This window comes from Carcharodon carcharias, chromosome 4 (assembly GCF_017639515.1).
Source record: "Carcharodon carcharias isolate sCarCar2 chromosome 4, sCarCar2.pri, whole genome shotgun sequence".
NCBI lineage: Eukaryota > Metazoa > Chordata > Chondrichthyes > Lamniformes > Lamnidae > Carcharodon > Carcharodon carcharias.
In genome coordinates, this window is record NC_054470.1 from 114148610 (window position 1) to 114166218 (window position 17609).

At 43.7% G+C, this 17609-nt stretch overlaps 1 protein-coding gene across 2 annotated transcripts in view; it reads right to left on the bottom strand.

Annotated features, from left to right (window-relative positions):
- Positions 1-4292: 4292 nt before the first annotated feature.
- fxn (frataxin) overlaps positions 4293-17609 on the bottom strand; it is a 106787-nt gene continuing 93470 nt past the window's right edge. Inside the window, exons 3-5 of one of the 2 annotated variants that reach the window (XM_041186472.1) lie at positions 13044-13164; positions 9289-9393; positions 4293-6839 (exon numbers count right to left, since the gene is read on the bottom strand). In XM_041186472.1, coding sequence (XP_041042406.1) covers positions 6831-6839; positions 9289-9393; positions 13044-13164 — 235 coding nt within the window. In that variant the 3' untranslated portion in view covers positions 4293-6830. The remainder of the gene's footprint in view (positions 6840-9288; positions 9394-13043; positions 13165-17609) is intronic. The other variant, XM_041186471.1, reaches the window with a different exon arrangement.

A 17609-nucleotide genomic window follows, 5' to 3' on the forward strand; every position in this document is an offset into this window, starting at 1 on the left:
AGCTCAGACCTGCTAGAAATATACGAGAGTATGCTCCTGGCCAGCAGCATGTCATAGTCCATGAGGAAAGGCATCATCACCCTCATCTACAAGCACAAGGGGGAAAGGGAGGAAATTAGAAATTGGCGACCCATTTCACTGTTGAACGTGGACTATAAGATTCTATCCAAGGTCATCGCCAATTGGGTCAGGTCTGCTCTGGGCTGTATCCGGCAGGAAGATCTCTGACAGTCTTGCGCTACTCAGGGATACGATTGCCTATGTACGGATAGGGGTGTTGGCACCTGCCGCATCAGCCTGGATCAGGAGAAGGCCTTTGATGGAGTATCACACACCTACATGGTGGATGTGCTTTCCAAAATGGGATTGGGGACGGAATCCGCATCTGGATCCAACAGCCCTACACAAGCATCTGTAGTGCAGTTTCAATCAATGGGTGGGAATCAGAAAGCTTTCCAATTAAATCTGGAGTCAGCCAGGGCTGCCGTCTCTCCCCTGTCCTGTTTGTGAGTTGCATAGAACCCTTTGCTGAGTCCATCAGGAAGGATCCGGGCATAAGAGGAGTGATGATCCCAGGCAGTGGAGGCACTCAGGTCAAAGCCTCCCTGTACATGGACAATGTCAGTGTGCAGACTGATTAACATCTGCAACCGGTTCGAACTGGCCTCAGGAGCCAAGGTAAATCGTGGGAAGAGCGAGGCCATGTTCTTTGGGAACTGGGCTGACTGATCCTTTATCCCCTTCACCGTCAGTTCAGACGGCCTGAAGGTCCTGGGGAAATGGTTCGGAGTGACCAGGGCATGTGTTAGAAACTGGAAGGAGCGAATGGCTTTGGTGAAAAGAGAACTGGTCATCAGGTGTGAGGCACACTCGCTGATGCTGTATGTGGTGCAGGTCTGGCCCATTCCACACTCCTGAGCGATGGCGATCACCCGAGCCATCTTTCATTTTATTTGGAGGTCGAAAATAGATCGCGTTCATAGGGATGTACGATGTACAAGCCTCTAGATAAAGGGGGAAAAAACGTACCCAACATCGCCCTCATCCTGATGGCCACCTTCATGTGTGTGGCTGCATCAAGCTGTGTGTAGGCCCTCGGTACGCAAACACCAAGTGTCACTACTTGCTGAGGTTCTACCTGTCCCCGGTGTTGCGAAGGATGGGTCTGGCCACACTGCCGGGGAATGCTCCAAGTAGTTAGGCCGTGCCGTACCACCTGTCCCTTGTGGAAAAATTTATGCAGAGAAACACCTTTGACCACAAGTCCGTCAGGCAGTGGTCGGCACGTAACATCCTAGAGGCCCTGAGGGAAAAGGAGATGGTGGAACCTGTCGGATGGTTCCCCAAGCAGACTGTCAAAATCATTTGGCAGAAAGCCTCATCACCAGAATTTTCCAACAAGCACCAAGATGTAGCTTGGCTGGTGGTGAGAAAGGCCATCCTCATCAGTTCCTTCCTACTACACGCCAAGAGTGTCAACCCCTCTGCATGTTGCCCTTGAGGTGGCTGTGGTGGGGAAGAGACCATTGTTCACCTCCTTGTGGAATGTGCCTTTGCAAAGAAGATCTGGAGAGAGATGCATTGGTTTCTGTCAAGGTTCATCCCGAACAGTGCTGTGATACAGAACTCTGCTCTACGGGCTGTTCCCAGGGACATACATCGAGACAAACATCAACTGCAGCTGGAGAATCATCAACTCGGTGAAAGATGCAGTTTGGTCTGCCCGAAACTTGTTGGTTTTCCAGAGCAAAGAGTTGTCCCCGACTGAGTGTTGCAGACTGGCACATTCCAAGGCCCTCAGGACTACGTGCTGAGGGACGCACTAAAGCTTTGGGCAGCCGCTGTAAGGCGCAATGGGGAAAGGTCGCTGTCTAAGACCTTTCAGCCATAGTGCACAGAGCGGCTGGGAATTGTTTAGACCCCTTGAGCTGTATGACTCACATTGGGAATATTTGCAGTGAATATTACATGTATCACAATTGTATTGAAGCAGCTCAGAGTGCAACATAATCTATGTTGAAACTTGAATACCATTGCACTGTCTGACTGACTGTAATGACCATGCTGAAATGTCTGTAATGTTTATTGATTGTATTGAAGGACCGTGTGATCTATGTGGAAAACTGGTATATGATTGCACTGTTTGTGACGGCCATTTTGAAATGTTTTGTAATGTTCTTTCAGATATTTTATGAATAAAGTATATTTTTCCACAAAAAAGTAGTAAATATCATTGAAATATAAATCTGAGATGGAAAATGGCACCAACAGGTTAGAGTCATTGTCTTCATCATGTCAACAACTGCAGTGCAGTCGAAATGATGGATGTGAACCAGTTTGAACTTCAGTAAGCTCAGCAGGTTTATGGAGTTCATCTTTCTTTCTCAAGAACAGTATAAACTATTTTTTCATTTTGTCTATAAAATAAGTTATAGATCGCTAGTCCAGTTATTGAATAGCCTTCACTTGCCTTCTAAAATTTTCATCAAGGCATATATTTACCCAATTTATTGGAGGACCAATTCTCCAAGGATACATAGAATTTACAGCACAGAAACAGGCCATTCAGCCTAACAGATCTATGCCAGTGTTCATGCTCCATATGAGCCAAAACCCAACCTATGTCATCTCACCGCACCAGTATAGGTGGTGAACCCCTGCAGACATTGTGGAACTGGGCGTGTCACTGTTACAATTTTTGGGTTTGCTCCGGACGTTGGGATGGATTTTAACTTGGAAGTGGGCTCCCATTGGGAGTACCCCGCCCACCATGGAGCCATGGTGTTTGTGGCCACCGAATCTCAGTTAAATGATGCCAGGTTACTTCCCAAATAGGAAGGGAAAGAGGGCCCAAATAAATTGCCAGCAGGGAAAAATTGGTAGCCATCTGATTGCTACCAGTTGAGAGGACGGAAGGGGATTCAAGTGGATCTTGGATGAGGAGTCAGGAAGGGGGTAAATGGAAGAATATCACTAAGTCTTCCCATTAGTTTTGGGTGGAATCATCTCAGAAATCGGCAAAGTCCGGTATCGGGCGGGGAAAGCGGCGTTTGACCTGCCGACAACAATGGCGACTTTTTCCACCGTATCATGCAGCACTTTGTTAAAAAATGCAAAAGCACAGGTTTCACATTGGATTGCTGGCGGGGCTGCCTCTGATTCACCTGCCCCACCGTTACCTCAGGCCTTCAATAATCCAGGCGCCATATTTAAGGGGTGCCCCTGCACAGAGCCAGCATTCTCTAAGGGATCGAAAGCCTCTGGAAAGTTGTGGCTGCCAAGAGTGGTCATCTTTGCCATCAGCCCGGCTGTTTTCTTCTAATCTAACAATGCAGCAAGCCAAGGACAGTGGTCTCCTCTACATTGGAGAGACCAAACGTAAACTGGGCGACCGCTTTGCAGAACACCTGCGGTCTGTCCGCAAGAATGACCCAAACCTCCCTGTCGCTTGCCATTTTAACACTCCACCCTGCTCTCTTGCCCTCATGTCTGTCCTTGGCTTGCTGCATTGTTCCAGTGAAGCCCAACGCAAATTGGAGGAACAACACCTCATCTTCCAACTAGGCACTTTACAGCTTTCCAGACTGAATATTGAATTCAACAACTTTAGGTCTTGAGCTCCCTCCTTCATCCCCACCCCCTTTCTGTTTCCCCCTTCCTTTTGTTTTTTTCCAATAAATTATATAGATTTTTCTTTTCCCACCTATTTCCGTTATTTTTAAATCTTTTATGCTCTTCCCACCCCCACTAGAGCTATACCTTGAGTGCCCTACCATCCATTCTTAATTAGCACATTCGTTTAGATAATATCACCAACTTTAACACCTATGTGTTCTTTTGTTCTGTTGTTGGTGACATCTTTTGATGATCTGCTTCTATCACTGCTTGTTTGTCCCTACAACCACACCAACCCCCTCCACTTCTCTCTCTCTCTCCGCCCCCCCCACACACCTTAAACCAGCTTATATTTCAACTCTTTCTTGGACTTGAACTCAAGTTCTGTCGAAGGGTCATGAGGACTCGAAACGTCAACTCTTTTCCTCTCCGCCGATGCTGCCAGACCTGCTGAGTTTTTCCAGGTAATTCTGTTTTTGACTTGAGGTCAATGTTAGATGAACCTTGAGTGTATCTTCAGCCTTCTCACCAGCTGCTGACTTGATTCAGCCTGGTGGGTGTTACATTACATTAAAAGCAGTAAGCAAGTGCAAGTTATTACTTATATACACAATTATAAAAATGACATGCATGTTGCTAATATAATTGAAACAAATCGTGACTTTCCAATTCCCATGTACAATTCAGGGTTTTTATTGTAAATCAGATTCTCATGAATAAATAAACATTTTTTCTTCCTGTGGCCTTGGCCCATTTCCCACTTTATTGCAAATTACCTCCGGAAACTTACATAATTTCTACTCTAAATTTACATTGAGCAAGTAATACGCCTCCTTGCAGCTACACTCTAAAATTCAGCGCACTAGTGGCTTGTCAAAATGTTATTATTCAGAATGGTTGTGGGTGGTACGAATACCTGATTCTCAGCCATCTGCTGAGGGTGGGGGTAGTCAGAGTTACTCAAATTCACCCACGAATGTTGAGTTTCACCAGTTCTCAGAAGGGATGATGAGTGCTGTGTTTTAGTTGACAGTCCAATGTGTCTCAAGTGGGTGGTAAACAAAGCTAACTTTGCTTGCCTTTTGGTGAACTCATTGCAATAAAAGTAAATCACAGATGGCAAATCGTGAAGAGGACGGTGATGGGGCTTGGGAATTTCACACCCGAAGGCAAAATAAACACAGAAAATACTCAGCAAGTCTGGCAGAATCTGTGGAGTGGGGAACAGAGTTAATAGGCTGAGTTTTACAAGGGACAATACTGCTTGTGCATGCCACTACCCCCCCCATCCCTTAAAGAAAGTTGCCCCACAGTGATAAATCACTAGGGGTGGCCTTAATTTAATTGTGGGGCGGCCGCCCCTCAGGCAAAGGAAGTCTCACCTCAATCTGACTGAACTCAGTCGTGGCCGGTGCTGGGACTATGAGCAGTCCTGAGGAGAATATCTGTGGGTGCCAGATTTTGGGGGAAACCCCGAGGCGTGGGGCGGGGTGGGTGGAGTCACAGAGGGATGATCCCCTTATGGGTATACAGGATACCCCCTAAAGGAGGTACCCCCCTTTCCTTCCCGCCTTTTCACCTGAGATGGTGAAGTATTGGGCTGTCTTCCTTTGTTCCACCTTCTCCAGCAGCACATATTATCACGATGGGAATGGAAACAGGCCCTTAACTGGCCATTATTTGGCCAGTTTACAACCTCAATAGGCCTAAGGATGGATAGGCTGGGTAATACCTTACCCGTCCACTGTATTATAGCGGACAGGTTGGCAGTGGGCGGAAAGGCTATGGGCTGGCCACCCCTTCTATTTTATGTGCCCCCTCCCCTCCACCATCTGCAAATATGCCAGCTTTGGGGTAGTAAAACTCCCTCCGATGTTTCAGGTCGAAGACCTATCAACACCAACTGAGGACCCGGTTTGATTTGAGAATTGGTTGGCTATATAGCCAACCACAGCCACAAAACTGGAAAGCAACAGTACAGGGATCATTCCTCCTGTCTCATCTCTAATCATTTTGGTTTACTACAGGTGTTGTCTACCCATCCAACCAGCTCCTGTGTTAAAATTGTATTTTGATGCTGAAAGACAGGACAAATGACCTTTGGTTACGGTAAACGAAATAATTCTTGGTGAATGAAAAGTAGCTAAAGCATTACACTGCCTTTCAAGAGGTGGGTAAGTTTGAGAACAATTTCCCAACAGTGATATAAGGACAAGGTGTCCCAGCACCTTGGGTGAAGAGGGCAATTTCAGCAGTTGTGGAAACAAGGCTGGCACTCTTTCCTGCTGAATTCCAGTGTGCAATATAGAAACCTGACTTACCGAATAACTGTGAACAATGAATACAAAATAAAAGAAAAAGTTACAGCTGTTTCCATGGAGCATTTGTGGTTTTAACGTTTGAGCAAATTGACTATCTTGGGTTTAGAGCAGGGAGCTGGAAATGGGGTTGTAGTGCCGAATCATCAATTCTCCGTCCCACTCTCCCTTTGTGTGTGACTCCCTGCTGGAACTTGGATGTGGAAATTTACAAATTTGGTCCTTCTTCGATAAATCATAATCAAATCGCAATTTTAAAAGAGAGATTTTCCAAGTTAAATCACAACAGGAATTGAAACTTGAATTCTAGGGCTGTAACACTATAAAATGTGAGACTTGTCAAGATTGACAGGAAGCAAGTTAGCCAAACACCCAGCATTATTATTGCTTGATAGATTGTATATTTATGGTTATTCTAAATTTAGAAAAAAAACCTAACAAATTATCTTGGAACATCAGTAGGCACTTAATATTCACAATTACTTCAGGCACAAAAAGAAATCTTTTAAACCCAAATGTGCAAAAACAAAACGCATCCCTTCACACATTAACTGTATCGAAGAATTTCAAACCCTTGGCGATAAGCATAACTCCACTGCAACAGGGCAATTTACTTTGGAATAATATAGATTGATTGCAATCTTTACAGCATGCCAGAGCCTGTCACAAGAAAAAGGGATTCATACATAATAATTACAACAGGGTGTATCTTCTATAAAACATCTTTTTGGAAACAATTCTTAGATTTTTCTGCTGAGTCACACATCACTGACATCTGCTGCTGAAAGTACATCCACTTTGGCCTTGAATATTGTAGAGAACTCTTTTGTGAGCAGGTCATGTAAACAAACTTCATCGTGAGAATAGACCCATTTTTTCCCAGTCCAATCGTATCGTTTAGGCCCACTGAGGAAAGATGTACAGAAAATGATTGAATGAGAACACAGGCACATTTTTAATCCTTACATCATCACAACTCAATGGCAGGGCCTCAGTTAAATGAGAGTTTTTGGACTCTCAGCTGACAGACACCTGCATGGTAGGCGAGAGTGGGATTTTGGTGGTAGGAGGGCACAGCCAGGATCACACCAGTCTGATTCAGAGTGGGCGTGGAGGTGCGCAGGTCTGGTGGGAAGGAGCACATTCCAGCTCCTCCCAACCCACAAGGAGTTTGAACAGAGGAAAACTTGTCAAGCTTACTGTGGCGTCCCGTGGTTTCTCGCGCTGCAGTTCTGCTGCCGGGCTGCAGACGTTACAGGCCAACCCCGGCTTGAAGTTAGGATCATGTCATCAAGCTGCGGCTTTTGAACGTTAAGTAGGACTCTATTTTCCTCATTGACGATGACGACTCTGGGAATGTGACAGGTTGGAGCTGGGAGATGGAATTTTCTAACTTCAGCCCCTCCCCATACCCCATTCTCTCTGGGTGAGTGATGGGAGGGTTAAAATTCAGGTCATTGTGCCTGCCACCTCACCCCCTCGTCTGCTACCCTAACCCTGACCCATTCACGTGACACTCTACCCCCTCACCCAATTACCTGACACTCTACCCACTTGCCTTGCACACTACCCCCTCACCCATTTCCTGACCCACTACCCCCTCACCCATTTGCCTGTCACCCTAATCACTCAGCCACATACCTGACACTCTATCACCACACCCACTTACCTGACATACTACCCCCTCCCCCACATGCCTGACACAATATTCCCTCACCCACTTGCCTGCCACCCTACCCCCTCACCAACTTACATGACACTCTAACCCATATCCCACTTGCTTGACACTGTACCCCCTCACCCACTTGCCAGCCACCCTACACCCTCACCCACTTTCCTGACACACTACCTCCTCAACCACTTGCCTGCCATTCTACCCCCTCACACATTTGCCTGCCGGCCTAGCCATTCACGCACCTACCTGACACTCTAGCCCCTCACCCAATTGCCTGACACTTTATCCCCTCGCCTGCTTACCTGACACTCTGCCCACTCACCCACTTGACAGACACTCTAAACCTTCACCCACTTACCAGATACTCTACCCACTCTGCCACTTGCCTGACACTGTACCCCCTCGCCCAATTGCCTGAAACTCTACCCCCTCACCCACTTACCTGACACCCTATCCCCTCACACACTTACAATCTAACCACTCACCCTCTTACCTGATACTCTACCCTCTCTACCCTTGGCTTTGTGCTGTTCACCCTGGGGCTCAAGCAGATAGTGACTCCTGGGCACGTGTGCATACACACCATCTTCTGGGCAAGAGAGTGCCATTGCTCTCTCGCTGACTGGTCTTAGCTGGCAGGTGGTGCTCAGGGATGTACAGCAAGCAAAGCCAAGCAACAGGGACAACATTAATAAGATATTTTGCAGGTTTCCCCCCAAAATTTCCAGCAATCTGGGCAGGTGGAGATAATTAGGCTGGAGATGCAATTACAAATTTATTTTTTCCAAATGACTTCCAGAACACAATAAACTGTGAGTAAATTCCAGCAGCCAGTTTGAACAAGAAAATTATTTTCAAATGCTTATTGCTACTTCAGAGAGACAGGGTGAAAGAAGCTGGCTTTGAAAGGGGAGGCTGTCATATGGAGTGTAGATTAAGGCCAGAATTTTTACCTTGTTGGGTGGGCTAGGCAGCGGCAGTCCGGAAACCCACCGCTGCCTGCAATCGGGGCCGGACTGTGATTTCATGCTGGTGGGCCAATTAAAGCTCGCCCAGCTTGAAATGCGCACTGCAGCGCTCAGCACTGCCTGTGTCTGGGGAGGAAAGAGGAGGGCGAGCAGGGAACTTCGTGCACGTGCGTAGGAAAAGCTCCCTGAAGCAAAAAGCTGCCTCAGGGAGATGAACATATAAAAAGTTCCAAATAAAGCATTTTTAGATATTTAAAAAAAAGTGTCCCCTCATCTGACTCTGTCACGTGACTGTCACATGAGCAGGGACATGTTAGAAATTAGTATGAAAATTTTAAATTTTTTTAAAATGACGGATTGAAACCACATCATGCCCATGAGTGAGGTTTCACAAAAAATGCAAAGGCCGCTTGGTTACTGTGCCTGCCTGCTAACTGTAAGCTTGGACGGGCAGTGAAAAATTTAATTCAATTAGATTGTTAATGGCCTTAAATTGTCGGCGGGTGCTGATCAAAATATCGTGCGAGTGTGTGATGATGTTAGGACACTTGTGGGATGACATCATTGCGTGTCATTTTACGCTCATTTGGGTCAGGCACATGCCTGCCTGACAAGCAGAAAATCCTGCCCTAAGGGAAGAAACCATAAAAGCCTATCAACCTACTTATGCGCCATATAATTTTTTTTTTTAAGTGCTTTATTCTGCACTTACTGTGTACCTGATGGGAGATGATAACCAGAGCTGTCGGTTTGGAGTCTGTTTATTAATCACATATGTCCCCAGGCCTCCTCCCATATTTATTGTCAACACACCATTCTGAAAAAAAGTAAAAATATAGTTGTTCAGAAGAATAGTTTACAGATATTTGTTGATCTCCTGTAACTTTTTAAGGAGTTAAGATCGAGTGGAGAAGTGGGGTTTGATGACAGGCAATAATTAGAACAGAACTTACAGATTTAATTCAGCCACAGGTTTAAAGTCAAACATTCTTTCCTAAGTTTTATTTATTATTTATAGTTGAATAGCAAAAGCATGCAGCATTCTTGTTTCTAACAATTTTGATTAAAGTTCAAAAATACTGTAGATCGCAGCACATAAGTCGACTTGGTGTTTTCTTTTATTCATTCACGGGATGTGGGCTTAGCTGGCTGGGCCAGCCCTAGTTGCCCTTGAGAAGGTGGTGGTGAGCTGCCTTCTTGAACTGCTGCAGTCCGTGTGGTGTGAATACACCCATAGTACTGTTGGGGATGGAGTTCCAGGATTTTGATCCAGCGACAGCGAAGGAACGGTGATATATTTCCAAGCCAGGATGGTGAGTGACTTGGAGGGGAATTTGCAGGTCGTGGTGTTCCCATCTATTTGCTGCCCTTATCTTTCTAGATGGTAGTGGTCATAGGTTTGGAAGGTGTTGTCGAGGGAGCCTTGGTGAATTCCTGAAGTACATCTTGTAGATGGTACACACTGCTGCTACTTTGCGATGATGGTGGAGGGAGTGAATGTTTGTGGATGTGATGCCAATCAAGTGGGCTGCTTTGTCCTGGACAGTGTCAAACTTCTTGAGTGTTGTGGGAGCTGGACTCATCCAGGCAAGTGTCCATCACACTCTTGACTTGGGTCTTGTAGATGGTGGACAGGCTTTGGGGAGTCAGGAGGTGAGTTACTTGTCACACAACTCCTAGCCTCTGACCTGCTATGGTAGCCATAGTATTTATATGGCTAGTCCAGTTCAGTTTCTAGTCAATGGTAACCCCCAGGATGTTGATAGTGGGGGATTCAGTGATGGTAATGCCATTGAATGTCATGGGACAAAAACAAAAAAACTGCGGATGCTGGAAATCCAAAACAAAAACAGAATTACCTGGAAAAACTCAGCAGGTCTGGCAGCATCGTTGAAGGGTCATGAGGACTTGAAATGTCAACTCTTTTCTTCTCCGCCGATGCTGCCAGACCTGCTGAGTTTTTTCAGGTAATTCTGTTTTTATCATGGGACAATGGTTGGATTCTCTCTTGCTGGGGATGGTCATTGCCTGACACTTGTGTGGTGCAAATGCTACATGCCACTTGTCAGCCTAAGCATGGATATTGTCCAGGTCTTGCTGCATTTGGACATGGACTGCTTCAATATCTGAGGAGTCGCGAATGGTGCTGAACATTGTGCAAACATCCCCAATTCTGACCTCATAATGGAAGGAAGGTCATTGATGAAAATGGTTGGGCCTAGGACACTACCCTGAGGAACTCCTGCAGTGATGTCCTGGAGCTGAGATGACTAACCTCCAACAAACCCAACCATCTTCCTTTGTATGGGTATGAGCCCAACCAGCGAAGAGTTTTCCCCCTGATTCCCATTGACTAGAGTTTTGCTAGCGCTCATTTTTGCCACACTCCCTCAAATGCTGCCTTGATGTCAAGGGCAGTTACTCGCACCCCACCTCGGGGATTCAGATGTTTTGTCCATGCTTGAACCGAGGCTCTAAAGAAGTCAGGAGCTGAGTGGCCTTGATGGAACACAAATTGGGCGTCAGTGAACAGGTTATTGCTAAACAAGTGCTACTCGATAGCACTGTTGATGGTTCCTTTCATTACTTTACTGATGACCGAGAGTAGACTGATGGGGCAGTAATTGATGGGGCAGTGTATAAGATGACCCCTGTTTTTGGAGTCCAAAATGCATACTTAGGCCCATGCTCACAATATAAATTGACTCCCCATTTCTCAGCTAACAAATGTATATTTAGGACTATACTCACTTTAGGAGTCAACCTCAATTTTTCAGCTCAGAAGTAATTGTTTAGGGTTATATTCATCTTAGAATGGGATCAAGCAGGTGATACGGGCTATGTTAAAAAGTTGTATGGGAGTTTAAGACATGTGCACACAGAGCGGACCATGCATAGTGACTGACAAACAGAAATCTCACATTTCAAAAAAGCAACCACTCATGGTTCACATTTTATACTGAGCGCGAAAATCAACCCATGTTTTTGGAAGGATTTTTTGAAGTTTCAAAGGTTGGTACAAACGCCGTGATCTATAGTAGTGACCAATTTTATGATGGTGGGCCATGGTGGCCTACAGTTGGAATGCTGTGGAAACCCAGTTTGTGAGATGTATATTGGTGCCTTTACAGCTTATCGCAAACTTGTCCCAAAGACAGGATTGCAATATAATCAGACTCCAAGATAGGTTAGCCAACTGGTGCAAAGCCCTCAGCTTCCATCAGCTACGGACAAAGATCTGCAATACAGTCAAGCCAGCATTCCAGCTGATTTCCGTGCTTTGGGATGCAAAGGCAGTCAGTTGTGTATCTCTCAAAACTGCAGTTTAACATGCAAATATCAATATAGGCGCATTGCATGTCAATACTGCGTATGTTTTACTGGGCTGAACCAATCGTTTAAGTAAACTCACATAACATATTATGGAAATAAACTAAGTTTCTTTGTTATGACTTGAAAGTTAAATGCAAGTACTTGACATTAAATTGCATATTTTGTACAATAATCAGGAAAAGAATGGTTTCACGACTTGCTCTTTATATTCAATCTGACTGGTCAGAATTGTATGACTAATGTGCGTATACAGCAGTAGCCTGTTGCTTCTAAGTGTGCTTTCTGTATAAGTTTGTCCCACATAAGTCATTTCTCTCTGAAAAAAATGTTTAATCTTTCCTCATAAAAAAGCCCAGGTTGGCACAAATAACATCCTTTGCTTTACTTCAATCTATTTTTGTCCCTAATTGTGATTCTTTCCTTTAAAAAATGTCTGGTTAACAGTGGGAAATACTTTTAGTTAGATCTGAAGAAATTGTGTACAATAAACTGTTGCATTTGTTTCCACAAACTAAGATTCTAATCTTTTGAGCATTTCCTGATTTTAATTGCGTCATTGGTGGCTGTGCCTTCAGCTGCCTCAGCCCTAAGCTCTAGAATTCCCTCCCTAAACCTCTCTGCTTCTCTCTTCAACTTTAAGATGCTCCTTAAAATCTATCTCTTGACAAAGGAGTTGATCACCTTTCCTAATATCTTCTTATATGGCTCGGGTGTCTTTTTTTTGATAATTGCTTCTGTGAAATGTCTAGGGATGTTTTACTACATTAGAGCTATTATATAAATCCAAGTTGTTGCTGTCGCTATATTTAGTAATGAGGCATATTGTGTTAATTAATGACGCTGCCCCACTGTGTGTCAATATGATTACAAATGTTGAGCAGCCAATATATGAGTTAAGCACTGATTGGGAACAATGGTAATCTCAGGTGTGATGGACAAGGACTTGGACTTCCACTTGGCACCTTCCTACAAATTTTTGTTATGGGGCTTCCTCACATCTGGCTGTATTAATAGAAAATTGACAGCAGCCTGCCTCAGTTACATGGCCATTAAACAGAGTGGAAAGAGAAAGATTTCTTGTGCCTTAAAAGGTGATTGAAATGAAATACTAAAATGCAGACAGTTGAGTTTTACCGCAAGTGATACATCATAGTCTTTTGGAACAAAAGGCTGATCTGCGAGATCTTCAAAGAAGTCAGCTAAAAGGTCCAGTGTTTCCTCTGCAAGTTTTTCATAAGTGGCTTCATCCATTGAACTGTAAAGAGGAATTGTAAAGATTTAAGCTCACCAGCCTGTGGCAATGTTTTCTGTCATTTCTAAACACCTAAATAAACTGTCTTTCCTGTAAAGAGAATGTGTTAAGGTGCACCAAAAAATGAACTTTTCTCTCTCCTTTCTCTTCTGCAGGCTTCTTATTACCACCATCTCACCCAAGGAAGCAACAGATCACCATCATTATCTGCCATCAATATCATTACATGATTGGGTGCATAAGATTGGTTTTGAGTAGGTGAGATCACTTTCTTCAAACCAGTTAAACACACTAAAGATACACAAACAAGTTAGGAGGAACCTGCAGAACTCATATGTGTCTGCAGCAGGTGACTTGGAATTTTACCAGCCCTTTATTAGCCCAACTAACCTCAATTTAAGTTTAAATGAATGGGGACAGTATCCTCCCTGCTTTCTATACTTGGCAAATGTTTAGCTGCTGAGAAAGAGCTCCCATCACCCACTGTGCTTGCTGACCTACATTGGTTCCCACACTGGCAATGCATTCCCATTCTTGTTTTCAGATCACTCCAAGGCCTCCCCCTTCCTATTGCTGTAACCTCCATCGGCCCTACAATCCGCCTAGGTTTCTGCATTCCTCCAATTTTGGCTTTGTGTCCTTGATTTTCATTGCTGCACTATTGGTGGCCATGGTTTCAGCTGCCTAGATCCTGAACTCCAGAATTCCCTCCTTAATCTTCTTTGCCTATCTCGCCTACTTTAAGAGGATCCTTAAAAACTACTTCTTTGACCAAACTGTTAGTCACTTGACTTAATATCTCCACGTGGTTCAGTATCAAATCTTGCTTCGTAATGCTTGTGTGAAGTGACTTGTGTTGCTTTATAATGTGAAAGGTGCTATATAAATGCCAATTGTTGTTCTAATTAACTCACACCCAGAATCTGTATGGATTTAGATGTCTTTATTTTGTATCGTGCACTCCCTTTAAAGGTTCCAAATGTTATAGAGGGAGATATCTGCACATTTAGAAGTGCACCTCACATCTATGCTGGTTACTTGTTTTGTGCTTTAGGCCTGTTGGTAGACTGGAAACAGAAAAATTTTTCTGTAGGAATTTTTTTTGCGTGATGCCCCTGAATTTCTACTCTGAGACATCTTGCATTGGGATCACTGTCCACCAGGAGCTTTCTTCAACTGTCGAAACATCAGCCCTGCCTCTGTGAACAACACTCTTGTCTCTGAGTCAGAAGGATGTGAGTTCAAGACCCAGCCCAGAGACTTGATCACAACATCAAGGCTGACACTCTGAACACAAGAATGAGGGAGGTGCCATTCTTCACAGAGGATATGTTAAAGAAAGGCCCTGTCTGCTCTCTCAGGGGGACATAGAAGATCACATGGCATCCTTTTGAAGAAGGGGGAGTTCTCTCAAGTGTGCTTGCCAATATTTATCTCTCAATTAATATCACCCAAAAAAATAGAGAGTATCTGCTCGCCATCACATTGTGTGTGGGAGCTTGTTGTTTACAAAATGGCTGCTCTGTTTTTTACATTATAATAGTGACTACACTTCAAAAATATTCATTGGTTGTAAAGTACTATCAGACATCTGAAGCAATGGTAGTCCAGCTCAGCTGGACAACACAGGAGAGATATTGGAGGAGGATAGTCTGGTCAATCAGGTCAAAGTTTATAGACAGGTCAAGCCGGAGGAGGAGGGGGAATGCACTGTGGTCATAGTCATGGAGGACTACATATGTGACTTTGATTTGGGCTATTTTGGTGCTGCGGTAGGGTGGAAACCTGATTGGAGAGATTCAAACACAGAGCTATGGGAAAGATAAGCATGGATTTGGGAGGTGACGTGTTCAAGGACTTTGAAGAGAACTTCAGCAAAGGAAACCATTTGGAACATCATTTAGCATGGGAGCCAGAAAGAGATGACATAAGAAATTGGAGCAGTAGGCCATTCAGCCCCTTAAGCCTGCCTCACCGTTCAATAAGATCTGCCTCACCATTCAATAAGATCATGCCTGATCTGCCCCAGGCCTCTAATCCTCTTTTGTGCCAGTTCCACATAGCCCTCAACTCCCTGATATTTCAAAAATCTATCTACCCCCTTCTTAAATACTTTCAGTGATCTAGCCTCCACAACTCTCTGGGGCAGAGAATTCCAGATATTCACGACTCTCTGAGAGAAGAAATTCCTTTGCATCTCAGTTTTAAATGAGTGTCCCCTTATTCTGTAACTATGTCCCCTAGTTCGAGATTCCCCCACTAGTGGAAACATCTTCTCAACATCTACCCTGTCAAGCTCCCTCAGAATCTCATACGTTTCAATAAGATCACTCCTCATTCTTCTAAACTCTAATGAATAAAGACCTAACCTGTTTAGCCGTTCTTGATAAGTCAACCCCTTCATCCCAGGAATCAGCCTAGTGATTCTCTTTTGAACTGCCTTCAATGCCAGTATATCCTTTCCTAAATATGGGGACCAAAACTGTACACAATACTCCAGGTGCAGCCTCACCAACACCTGTACAGGTGTTACAAAGCTTTCCTATTTTAAAACTCCAACCCCTAGCAATACAGGCCAAAATTCCATTTGCCTTTTTAATTACTTGCATGCTAACTTTTTGTGTTTCACGCACAAGAACACCCAGATCCCTCTGTGCTGCACTTTTTTAGAGTCGCTCTCCATTTAAATAATAGTCTGTCTTTTAATTCTTCCCACCAAAGTGCATGATCTCACACTTTCCTACTTTAGACTCCATCTGCCAAGTTTTTGCCCACTCACTCAGCCTGTCTACATCCCCTTGCAGATTCCTTATGTCTCATCACAAAATGCCCTCCCACCTATTTTTGTGTTGTCAGCAAATTTGGATACATTACACTCTGCCCCCTCCTCCAATTCATTATTATGGATAGTAAATAATTGAGGCCCCAGGACTGATCCTTATGGCACTGGATTCCAATCCACTGGCACCCTCCCAGAATCTAGTGAGTTCTGGAATATTTCGACCAATACCGCCACTATCTCTGTAGCCAGTTCGTTAAAAACTCTTGAATGCAGGTCATTAGATCCTGGCGATTTGTCTGCCTTTAGTCCCATTAGTTTGTCAAATACTTTGTCCCTCGTGATAGAGACTGTTACAAGATCTTTCCTCCCTATAGATCCTTACTTATCTGATATCTTTGGGATGTTTATAGTGTCTACCACCGTGAAGACCGATGCAAAATATTGGTTTAAATTATCTGCCATTTCCCTGTGTTATGACCGATGCAGTTGGTAAAGCTGAGTTATTTAAAAATCCCAGTGGGAAACTTTAAACAAATGCCATAACCTATAATTGTTATGTTGAGATGCAACTCTAAGTTCAGGAATCAGACCACCAGTTCTCGAGGTTTTACATTAAACTAAATGAAACATTTTATTAATTTATACAGGTTACAATATATATACACATGGCTACAAGTTACTACTATCATAACTTTTAACTAATTGCCAAACTAATCTCCAATAAGGTTACAGCAACCCATTGACTTAACCAGATACCAGGTAAAGCATTTTCACTGTACGAATTCAAAATGAGGTTCTTTTCACTTTGGTTCTTGTGGAGCCAGTTGGAGGCTTACAGCTGCCTTTTGACCTAACATTGCCTCTGCTCTGCACACCTGAAAACTGCTAAAGTTATACCTACCACCACTGATTGAATGCAAATTCTCATTGTATCACCAGCCTTTTTGAACTCCACTTTTTAACAATGAAACCTCTTTCATTGTACCAATTTTATTAGTAATATAAACATATTGTTTGATAGCTGCTAGATAGGCATCAGTTTTCACCCCACTTCTTGAATGGTGTATTCAAAAAATGCAAATGCACTTTATCTCTCTGTTTACATCTCAAAACTAGTACATATTAAAGCACCCAGACTAGCTGACTTTAATCCAATTAAGACACACCCATAGACTAAACCTTTATTTTAAAAGAAAAATATTTTCCAAAATATTATATACATTAATAGTTTCATGACACCCTGTTCCCCAATATCAATTCTGCAGTCACATCCTCTAAGGGTCCTACGCTTACTTTAGCCACTGTTTTTCTTTTTATATACCCATAGAAGCTCCTGTTGTTTGTTTTTATATTTCTTGCCAACTTACTTTCATAATCAATTTTCTGCCTCTTTATTAGCTTTTTAGTCATCTGCTACTGGTTCCTAAAAAAATTCCCAATCCTCTGGCCTACCATTAGTTTGTACCACTTTGTATGCCTTAGTTTTTGATTGGATACTCTCCTTTATTAACCACGGGTGGTTCATCCTTCTCATTGAGTCCTTCTTTTTGACCGGGATAAATTTTTGCTGAGCCTTATGAAATATCTGCTTAAATATCTGCCACTGCTCATCCACTGACCTTCCCCTAAGTCTATTTTCCCAGCTCGCTTTAGACGACCCTTTCTT